The 11505-nt window shown below is 42.7% G+C and overlaps 1 protein-coding gene across 1 annotated transcript; it reads left to right on the top strand.

Annotated features, from left to right (window-relative positions):
* The first annotated feature begins 358 nt into the window (after positions 1–358).
* angptl2 (angiopoietin like 2) lies at positions 359–11487 on the top strand. The gene is made up of 5 exons (XM_022758910.1): positions 359–810; positions 5758–6662; positions 8782–8975; positions 9930–10200; positions 10288–11487. The coding sequence occupies exons 2-5, from the start codon at positions 5783–5785 to the stop codon at positions 10485–10487; spliced, it is 1545 nt and encodes a 514-aa protein (XP_022614631.1). The 5' UTR covers positions 359–810; positions 5758–5782; the 3' UTR covers positions 10488–11487.
* The last annotated feature ends 18 nt before the right edge of the window (positions 11488–11505 follow it).

Below are 11505 nucleotides of genomic sequence, written 5' to 3'. Positions count from 1 at the left end.
AAATTTGAGATGTGTGTGTGTGTGTGTGTGTGTGTGTGTATGGCTTGTGTTGTGCATGCTTGTGGATCTCTTTTGTGCCATGGGGAGGAGGGGTGGAGAAAGAAGGCTGTTGCTTTAAACAAGAATGTGTTCATTTTAAGGGAGAGGGGGAGGCTCTCGGCTCAATTTGTCTGCCTACTGAAACACTGCTTGAGGATTTCTCATCATTTAAAAGCACCAAGGAGAGGGGGGAGAGAGAGAGAGAGAGAGAGAGAGAGAGTGAGAGAGGGAGGGTGGGAGGAAGAGAGAGAGGGAGGGGAAGAGAGGTGCAGTTGAGAGAGACAGCCTCTTAGAGCTGTGAGGCAGAAGTGATGGATTCAACCCACAGAAAAGTGACAGTCTTCTCCTAACGGGCCACAGGCAGAACATAACCTGCCCCGGACACTCACCATTTCTCAGGAAACTACCTCCACCATCCACCTAAAGTTACTAGTTGTCTCTTGAAAGTGCTCCAACTTTTTTCAAGTGGATTTTTTTTTGAACAATCAACTCAATGTTTGCTGAAGAGTTTCTGGCAAGTTGAGCTTCTGCTGGGCTAATGACGGTCTTTTAATAATAGCCTTTAAAGTGCAGCTACCTCTTCACTGGTGGAGTGAACTGAGGTGACAAAGAGTGAGTAACTAGACGGGCAGAGCACAGAAGAGGGGAGAAGAGGACGCAGGGGAGCAGCTTTCACACTTGGGATGACTCTCTACCAGGAGAAACTTCAGTCAGCTCTGGCAGGAGGGCAAGGCAACTGAGGGAGCTTCATCAATACTCTACAGTTATCTTGTAAGCATTGTGTAACCTTTGACTTGTTCATATATTTATCTCATTTATCTTACATTGTTGGCTTATTTAACAGAGACATTGCACATATACAAAAATAATTCCATTCTCTGCTTTGATCAATCATCCACATTTGTAACAAATAATCTTACAGAGCAAATGATGGCCTTTATTAGTGAGACGCAAGTTGTTCGTGAGCTCAGAATCAGTCCGTCCAGTGACCTTTCTAACATGATGGTGGAGAAATTATTTTGTCATTTTATTTAACTGACTGAAGTCAGACTTTGGCTGTTCCCTCTGTAACTGCTGCACTTCACATGATGATTTTGTTTGATCTTGAATTCAGCGGCCGTCATGCAGCATCTGTTATCTGACTCCCTGTTTGGAGCCATTCTACTTTCTGATGACTAACCAGACAGATGGCTGATAGACTTGGTTGAGGAGGGTTAATTTAGCGCATGGGGAGGCTGGAGAGCAGGCTCTCTAGGCTAAGCGCTTCTTTGCTACTGATAAAGCACTCCGCTTGTCAAAACACAGAACCCTAAAGGTGTAAAATAAATGCACATGGCCAGTGAGGAGGGTGTCTAGAGGATGGTGTAAAGCAATAGCCCTGAGTTATACATGCTGACAGAGATTTCTTTTCTAATATCTAAAAAGCACCATTCACTTCTAAAAAAGAAACACAGATAACCTTCAGGATGTTCCCCTGGGCTCAAGAGGACAGGGAAGCAGGCGGTTGAATCCCGTCTTTGTTTCTGTTGCCAGGGTAGTGTTTGGATAAGGGGGCTTTGAGGTAGAATGCAGGAACTTATCGAAACAATTCCTGAGACCCCCTGCCTCCCCGTCTGACTCAGATCACAAGTGAGGTACAACGCTCGGAGCAGCAAGAGACACGGAACGAAACCTAAATTTGAACAAAAACTTAAACTCTCCTGCTAAATGGAGAGTCAAAATAAACACTGTCCTGTAGCATCAAACTGAGCAGGTAGTTGAGGTTAATCATGTTCCCAATGTCATGTTACACGCTTACAAAGATTACATGCATGAGGAAAGAATGAGGTCACCCTCAAGGTAAAGTAATAGTGCAGATTACCATGAGCAAATTGAATTTGACTCTGATCCAACACATATTGGGTGTCATGCAGGAGACTCTGCCAGTTCTCAGCGGAGTTGCCGCTAATTTGAACATGCAGCACAAAACCGTCCTGCAAAGTGTCCGCTTCTTTTTTGGCTACTGACAAATTAGGTGCTTTGTAGTTGTGTTGTAATCTCCTGCTGTGGATGATGATGATGTGATTATGAAGCATTCACACAGAAAGTAGGACACTGAGAATGAATTGGGTCAGTAGATACAGTGCGTCTTATAGGTAAGGCGCGGATCAGGAGTAGTGGTCCTGCGTCTAGAGGGTCTCGCTCTCTCCGTCTGCCACCACCACTGACTCTCCATGTGTGTATGGCAGCTCACTCTAATGAGGTGACGAAGAATGTGAGGAATGCCATGCTCACGCTGAAATGAGAGGGGCTGGGGAGCGAGACATCAGCCAGTCTGAGCAGGGCTGCCCACCTTCTAATTAATATGTGCTGAGCACGACCAAAAAGGCTGGAGCGCAACACTGGTCAGAGACACGCTGACCCACCCGCTGCACCTGCCTATCGCACATGATTTAACATCGAGTGAAATCCAGAAGGAGGAGTCATGTAAACACAGACTTACCACCTGAAGACAGTAAAACCAAAACATTTTGGTGTGAAGCAGACTTGAAGAAATTACCCGAGAGGAGCTGCCAATCAAATTAAGATCAGAGCGGTTATTCACTGCACTTCCATCATTTGTCTTTAGGCCCAGAGAGGACTCCGAACACTTCCATTTTTTACATAATTCGATCTCTCAATGTTTCTGAAATTAAAGCACAGAACAAACGAATAGTTGGAGGATCGTAAAAACGAGGAATCATGAAATCCTCTCGTTGAACTAAGTTGCTCAGAAAAGTTGCATGGGGAACTACTTCTTGCAGTACGGTATTGTCCAAATAACACTTTTTATGTTTTTGGTGAACTTTTCTTTGTAACCTTGAGCAGTTTAACACGTAACTCTGTACCGTTTAAGGTTTTTAACTGGACTTGATCTGCTTAAATTTTAAAACGGGGGTGCTCTAAAACTTTCGACTGGTAGTGTATATGACACTTCTCAACACCAGCTAATCACTGCAGCTATTGGCCGGTCAATAGCAGCTTGTTAAAGTGAACTGATGTTGGGACAATAATGAGCTGTGGACGCTGTTAACAGCAAAGTCTGAGGAGGAGGAGGCTTTCTGTTGTTCCCTCTGGCAGACTGTGGATGGGTTAATAACAGGCTGTCTGTGCCGGGGCAGATGGGACTCTCCCCAGGTCCCTGGGAGACTGAGGCCAGCAAGTGTTGTTATTTGAAAACATGCATTAACCGAAAAAAATTCAAAGACACGCACATACCGCATACGCTCACACACAAGCACACATTTCATCACAAGCTGCAAACATTTTCCCTGCAGCTTTGAAGTGTAGTGAAGCCTAGAGTAGGAGATTCCGGGCTAACGATGTGCAACATGGGACTCCTCAGCAGCAGGGGCAAATCACACAGTATTTCTCAGAGACAGAGCTCATGTTCCAGGGGGAGAAACCGCAGGAGCCACTGGCCAAATACAGTCATCAGCACATTACAAGGGACAGGCTCTGGGCTGCTCTATTATGCTGGTATGAGCTTGTAAGATATTATTAGTGATTTCTTAAGGGCCTATTCTGTAAGACCATTTCAGTTTTATTTTTAACGGATAATAATCATCTATTGCATGGTGTGTAAAATGTTGGACGTTACAGTCTCTGCATCAATCAGCATTTGCTGAGGTGACGTCATACAGCCAGGCTTTGTTAGCAGGATTAGTACCATGAAAGATCTCTTACTGTGCAGACAGAAGCCAGCTTCATGGTAAATTTGAAACAGAAAATATACTCTTCTTTAAGCTTTTTTACTTTTAGGTACCGCTTTAAGAAAATACATGGAAGAATCAGACCATAGCGTTCTTCTGGACAGTAGGTAATTTTTTTTTTCTGCCCAGGTAAACTATACTAACAAAAAGTCCGACAGGTTACACAGAGTACAATGTGAAAAGGCACTTTTTAATTTTTTTTTCAGTAAGAAAGTGTTTACACATTCTATTCGAGACAGATAAAGCCAAAAGGGTCGAATGTGCCAGGGGTCATGTTCTTGGAGAGCGCTGCATTTCTCTTCTCCATGTCTCCAACCTAATGTGCTGGCAGCACGCCCGGATTAACAAGACAAAAACATTTCTGCTCTCTTCCCAATTTTGTGCTCAACATTATATGGTAGATTATCTTTCACACAGAGATAAGATATAACAAATGTGTGAATGCGTGAGGGAAGCCCTAATAAGATCGGCAATCCTTATGCGGCTCTTCAAAACCAAGCCAATATAGGCCTCTCTATAATGCTTTCTGATTAGAAAGGCCCCTCCTGACTCTGGGGAGGTGTTACACAGGACCCCTCTGTAATCCAATATGCAGCAGCTTTCAATTAAGGTGCCCCGGGAGTTCAAGGCCTTGTTATCCTTACACAGGAGTTACATTCTCCTCAGCACTGAGTGGCATCCCCTCCACTTCTAATAACACCACATCATCTTCAAAAACTGTCTGCACTTATTTTTCTTCTAAAAATGTCCACATCGTGAATTCAGTTAAGCATCTCACACTCATTCATTCTTGAGGAAAGTTATTGGTTATGCTACAGGGTCCAGTTACAGAGGAAAGAGAATTTAAGAATAACTAATCTTAAACAGGAATATATCAAAGATTTAATCAGATTACCATCATTATCCGAGACAGATAATGATAATGTTACGTAACATCCCTAATTAGATGAAGTAATCTTTTCATCTAACAGTCAAAACAGAAACAGACATGCTCAAAGTTTATACATAAATAATGATTAATTGCCTTTCAGTGCCTGTATGCAGCTTATTTCCCTCTTTTGGTAAGGAGTATGATAGGACTGATGCAACACAATCAATATTTAAAGCAGCTCCATGAACAGCATCATCTGGTAGTGCCTCAAATTTTCCATAAGCAAAAGATGTCCAGGCCTGCAGAAGGGATCAGATAGGAGTGTTTCTTTGTGTCAGGGACAAGCAGTGGCAGTCTCCCAAAGAGAACATGAGCCAACACAGCAAACTAAGATAAACACACTCCCCTAACAGCAATGTAACTGACTAAAGAGATCAGCACATCATTAGACAAAAGAAATATTTTTCTTAGGGCCAGTGAGGGGATTAGTAAGTTTCAAACAGCATGTACTGCATGTATTTGATAGTGGAAAGCTGATTTAAACAAACCTGGATCAAGCCCAGATTAATTAAATGAATTATATTTAAAAGCTATTGGGGAAAAAGCAATATGTGCTCATGCCGGCATTGATAAGTCCAGTGTAGCAACCACGAGATTCTTGATTTATGTATTACACATGAATATATGCGTTTCCTGTCATGGAAAATCACAGCAGCCGCTGAGGCACTCCGAAGGGCAAGTAGGCGATTTCCTTTCAGATCTAATCTTTTTCAGTAGCCCATATTTTAGGGAGCTGTAATGACCTCCAGCCCTGCTTAGGTTGAGATGTGTATGCATAAGGTGTCTGTGCCTGCCTGCTCCTGGCAGGTAATGAAGGATAGGACCAGTGTATCCTGATAGACAGCCTTCTTCTGGTCTCAATCAGCATGGTTGTGAAGGACTCCATTGTCAAAATGCATGCAGTCCAATCCTGAGAGTGTTGAATTATGGGTAGGAGATGTAATGTGCAAGTACTGAATGCTCATATAGTCTTCTACTTACTGACTACAAAAGTAAGTCGGTTATGAACATTTTCTTTCACTACTATACAATCATTTTCTTACTCATTCTCCTCAGGCTTTGGTGAGTTGGATATAGACTCATGGAGACCCCTTCAATGGTCCTGCTGGGGCTCCTTCTTGTTTATGGACTAGCCTGTGGTGTCCAGCAGACTCAGGGGAGTCCATCAGACAGCAAGCATGGCAGGGACAGGACCCAGGAATTTGAGAGCAGTGAAGATGGTTTAGAGAAAGAGTTTCTCTATGCTGGAAGGAGCAAGCGTGCTGCAGCTGACCAGCAGCAGGACAAATGCTCCTACACTTTCATTGTGCCTCAACAAAAAGTGACTGGAGCCATCTGTGTCAACTCCAAGGAGCCGGAGGCCATGCTGGAGAATCGGGTCAACAAACAGGAGTTAGAGCTGCTAAACGTGGAGCTACAGAAACAAAAGAGGCAGATTGAGACCCTGCAGCAATTGGTAGAGGTGGACGGAGGTATTGTCAATGAGGTGAAGCTCCTGAGGAAGGAGAGCCGAAACATGAACTCCAGAGTGACTCAGCTGTACATGCAGCTGCTCCATGAGATCATCAGAAAGAGAGACAATGCCCTAGAATTGGCTCAGATGGAGAACAAGATCCTGAACCAAACCTCTGAGATGCAACAGCTCACCAGTCGATACAAAGATCTCGAGCACAAGTACCAGCACTTGGCTTCTTTGGCCACTAACCAATCAGCTCTTATTGCCCTATTGGAGGAACAGTGCCAGAGTCGCCCTCCCCCTCGTCATGTGCCCGTCCCCCAGCCACGGCCTCAGCCACCTCCTGCATCACCACCCATTAACAAGCCTTACCAGCCACCTGTCCTTCCACGAATTAACAACCCAATCAGCAACGAGATCCAGAGTGACCAAAAGTCCCTACCGCCGCTACTTCCAACGATGCCCACTGGCACACACAGCCCCTCCACCACTGACAAACCCTCTGGTGAGTCTAACAAAGTCTGATATGCGCTTTTATTTTATGCATTCTTACCAAATGCACCAGTTGCCATCACAGTGGTCGCAAACAAAGGACTGTGTGTCTGAGTTAACTATCGTGAACCTTTTAATCATTAATCACAAGACAACACCAAGCATCCATTCTTCCAGTCATAGCCGATTTAAATAAGTCCCACGTATTCCCAAAGCAAAGGGCTCTCGGTGAGAACAGACATCCTGTTGTCTGCTGCCTTTTGAGATGCATATCATCTAATTGCCACGATTCAACCCACATAAAAACACAAAGCATATTAGCAGGGCAAATACATGTGCCTAAATGGATGGCTGGATCCAAGCCCGCGGGCCTCTTGAACACATGGTAGTGGATGATAAAGCTTTAAAATTGATGTGAAGGGTGTTTTGTGTAATCAGCTGCAGTGAATAGTCTATTGCTTTTCCCTTTCATTAGAAGACTTAAGTTTTAAAATGGTGGAAAAAAGATCAAACTATTCCCAACATGACTACTGGCAGCTTTTTCCATTGACATGCTGTGCTACTGCTTGCCATTTCCACTAGGCAGCATGTGAACGGTAGCCTTTGTATGGGATATTTGAAAGGAGGCAAGTAATTTCCTGCCCACAGCCATGCAACTAACACCCCAAAAAGTTACATAAACCCTTAACACGAACAGAGCGCTCCACACAATGCAGGGACAGAGGGAGGAAGAGAGAGACCTGAAAGGGCAACAGAGAGAAACAGAGGGATGGAGTCTATGAAAAAGGGGAGGGGGTAAAGCAGGAACAGAACGAGATACCGGGAGTCGGTGATGTCATTTGTTCCACCAGGCAAGATTCAGTCATATGTTCCACCAACGCAGCAGACTTTATCAGGCAGAACAGAGCAGGGCAGGGCAGGGCAGGGCAGCTCTCTGGATTGTCTCTGCTCAACAGAGACATTCCTGAGAGTAAATGGATGGCAGAAAATGGGCCAAAAGACAGGTATCATCTACAGTTATTTCATAAAACCAAAAACAACCTTGCTATTGAGACTACTTGCTAGTCACTTACGCCTCTATGTCAGCTGAGCAGGACCTCATGACATGCGTATAACAAATGAAGTGCTTTGTTTCTTCTTTCATATACCTCCTCTGTCTCAATATGTCTTGCAAACTGTCGATGCCCCCTTTCCCTCACCTCTAACCCTTTGTGTGACACCCCGCCCCCCCCACCCTCCCACCCCATTCTCTTTTGTGTTTGGTTTTCATTGTATTTAAACACCCAGACCAGTTGGCAAACCACACAAGTATGAAATCTTGAGAACTTTCACAGCCAATTGAAGCAGGGGAGCCAGTTGCCCCATTAGTGTTTTTCCATATCTATTAGGTTTGGAATTTGGGGTAAAATCATAATGGCACACAGGTAAATTAGGTTTCACTGATTCGCACCATAAAATCCAGGAAAAACAATCCTGATCTTGCACAAAATCTATCTTTTAATGGAGGGCTGATGCTGCATCATTTTTATCAACATTACTCTGTTTTTAGTTAAGTGTTTTTTCAGCTGTAAAAAAGAAACACATCTTCATAATTTGCTCTGGAGTTGATCCTGTTACTTCACACAACTCACTGTAATATTGGAAACAAAATTCAACAGACTTACTGGCAGAGAAGTGCAGCTTATGACAGAGATTTATAAGCTGTTCTTAAATTCAGTCCCGGAAATCCTCTCTTCAAAACCTGATGTGAAGTCTTGAAAATGATGTGTCTGTATAATACAAAATATGAAAACCAAAGTGAAAGTAAGTAAAATAATAACCCTGCACTGTAAGGCATTACAGATGATCGAAGGTTTTTGCTCCTGTTTCATCATTCAGTAGTCAGGATTCCCTTTGCCCTCATGCCAGTGTTTCTTTTGGCTGCACAGCCGGCAGCCATTTCCCTTATGAGAGGAGCAGCCAAAGTCAATTCTACTGTTAAAATGAAAGCCTCTGCTGAAAAATGGGATTCCCTATGACAAAGCATAACAACTCTTTGTGTCATTATGGCTTTTTCTTTATTTCCCTTAACTTTTAAGATACATTGCAGCTGACTGGATTTTTACAGGTCATGTTGTCATCTCTCCGTTAAGGTCCATTTAGGGATTGTCTGCAGGCTCTGGAGGATGGCCATACTGCTAGCGGCATGTACCTGGTGAAGCCAGAGAATGCCAACCGGCTTATGCAGGTGTGGTGTGACCAGAGACATGACCCAGGTGGCTGGACTGTGATCCAGAGGAGGGTGGACGGCTCTGTCAACTTTTTCAGGAACTGGGAGACATACAAGGTGCGACAAACCTCACACCAAATCAAGGACCTCATAGTTTGGAGGGAAGCTGGTGGCTTATGTAGGTTGGCTTGACACTAACCAGATGTGAACCATAATGAATAGGTAATTGTTAAGCTTTCAAAGTGTCTGATGTAGTTCAGTCACTGCCACAGTCTTATGACTCATTAATTCCAGCAACATCAGTTGGTCTTTGTAACATTACTTCACACTAAAATAAATGAGGAAATATTAGACTTATATGTCACATTAGTTGGTTGTGTCAGCATTCCTAATGTGTCCTTCTGAACACTGCCTCAGCGGGTATCTGATAAAGAGGGCTGTGGTGAACATTATTTTTACAAAGGGGATCTAATTTTCTTTATCTTTTGAAAGGGAACCCCCTCTCACAGGAAAAGCAGTTAATTGGTAAACAAGTGTTTGCAGGCCAACAATTCACAAGGGTCCTGATTAAATCTTAGCTAAGAGATCCAATGGAGATATTTCCATGACTTTCACAAAAACCTTTAAGCCACATGAGAGCTGAAATTGCATTTGTAAACTTATCAGAAGGGGTGTTTCCATGATTCAAAGCATGTGTAGGTTAAGGGATACCACAAACCAACTTACAGTATGACCAGAGCCAGAACAAAGCTGTAAGACAGCATCCCGTATGTTGGATTACATACTATATTCACTCTATCCTGCTGTGTTTTCAATAACAAAATAACAGTGGAAATCTGGACACCCGATGCAAGCTATAAACCTGACTCAGAGGGTCCATTTATAATAATGTTCCTTGACAATAAACAACCTCATAGAAGAGCTAAACTCATAATTATCTCCAGAGCACGGGCAACGACCCTGAATCATCCCCCAGACGTCCAAACTAACTGTTCAAGGCTTTTCAAAGAGCATTCACAAAGGATTTCTTAATCGTACTGATAATGTTTTTCTTATCACTGCACTTCACAGCAAGGTTTTGGCAATATTGACGGCGAGTACTGGCTGGGTCTGGAGAACATCTATTGGCTGACTAACCAGGGGAACTACAAACTGCTGGTCACGCTGGAGGACTGGTCTGGCAGGAAGGTTTTTGCAGAGTATGCCAGCTTCAGAGTGGAGCCTGAAGCCGACTTCTACAAGCTGAGGGTGGGCCGTTACCATGGCAATGCTGGAGACTCCCTTACCTGGCATAACGGCAAACAGTTCACAACACTGGACAGAGACCATGATGCATATACAGGTAAAAACCTGACAGCTTAAAACCAACAACTCAAGCGATGTTAATGCACGCAGCCTGACTGTTTTATTTATTTCCCAATCTTTCTAGGCAACTGTGCCCACTACCAGAAGGGCGGCTGGTGGTACAACTCTTGTGCCCATTCAAATTTGAATGGAGTTTGGTACAGAGGAGGACACTACCGCAGCCGCTACCAAGATGGAGTCTACTGGGCTGAGTTCAGAGGAGGAGCCTATTCCCTAAAGAAAGTGGTCATGATGATCCGCCCGAACCCAAACACCTTCCACTAAGCATCCAAGGAACACATACTGTACTGTATCTCTCACTAAACAAAAACCATTACAGCTCCTAACATCCAAGCAAACTTTATCTCTTTTGTTTAATGGAGTGGCAACAGAAGAAGCAAGATGACAAAGAGAAAGATGATGCTGAAAGTGCAATATCAAAACAACAGGCTGATCATGTCAGGTACCTCCTGACAATTCAACAGAAATTGTTATATAGTTGTCTGTACCATTTGCCCTTTTACGTGACTCAGTAAAGACATGTGCTCATTGCTCAGGAGTTGTTTTGAATACACTGCCTATGATACAACACAATTCTGCCTAGTTGACAGTGCTCTCATTTTATCCGAGTGAGAAATACAATGTGAACCTAATTTGACATGAGAACAGATTACAATAATTCAGTTCAGTAGTTTCGATAGGAAGCCTACAATATATATTTAGTATGTATGTAAAGTTTTTTTTTTTTTTGTTTATTTTGCAGTAACAAACAAATGAGGTCGACACAGGAAATGTATCCAGTGACTTTTAATTTCATTCTTAAAACATTCTTCAAATGTATAATTCATAATTTATAGGAACAGTAACATTTATTGTATAATACAGGGTTGATATGCAGGCCAGTTTTGTCAATTACAATAAAATATAGGGTACTGTAAAAAAAAAAAAAAATAGAGTCATTTTCTTTCTCTAAAATAAAGCCAAAACTCTTCATACCAATAAATGTTTACGTAACATTTAATAAATCTAAGAACAAATTTGACGAGGTACATCTCTTCAAAGTCCTGTTTTTTTTTTCAATACTTGTTTTGAAATCTTGAATTGCTTCAACAGGTATCCACCAATTTGCTTGTATGAACCAAGCGCTGTATTTACTGTATAAATTTAGTGGTTTGTTGATGTCAATAGATCCAACACATTGCGTTTGTACATAAGATATTTGTAATATAATGTATTAAAACCTGTTATGTCACTAATAAGTTGCAATAAAATATGTACAGCTTAAGTGTTTGTCTTTTTTGTG

Source organism: Seriola dumerili, unplaced genomic scaffold, assembly GCF_002260705.1.
Source record: "Seriola dumerili isolate Sdu_G_001 unplaced genomic scaffold, Sdu_1.0 BDQW01000017.1, whole genome shotgun sequence".
In the NCBI taxonomy this organism is placed as follows: domain Eukaryota; kingdom Metazoa; phylum Chordata; class Actinopteri; order Carangiformes; family Carangidae; genus Seriola; species Seriola dumerili.
This window is presented reverse-complemented; position numbering and strand designations above follow the sequence as displayed.

What these genes read in the sequence shown, in the direction of transcription:
- angptl2 (XM_022758910.1), top strand. Translation starts at nt 5,783, where the DNA reads ATGGAGACCCCTTCAATGGTCCTGCTGGGGCTCCTTCTTGTTTATGGA. An exon ending in GGAACTGGGAGACATACAAG is followed by an intron (nt 8,976 to 9,929) that starts GTGCGACAAACC and finishes TGCACTTCACAG; the next exon opens with CAAGGTTTTGGCAATATTGA. An exon ending in AGACCATGATGCATATACAG is followed by an intron (nt 10,201 to 10,287) that starts GTAAAAACCTGA and finishes CAATCTTTCTAG; the next exon opens with GCAACTGTGCCCACTACCAG.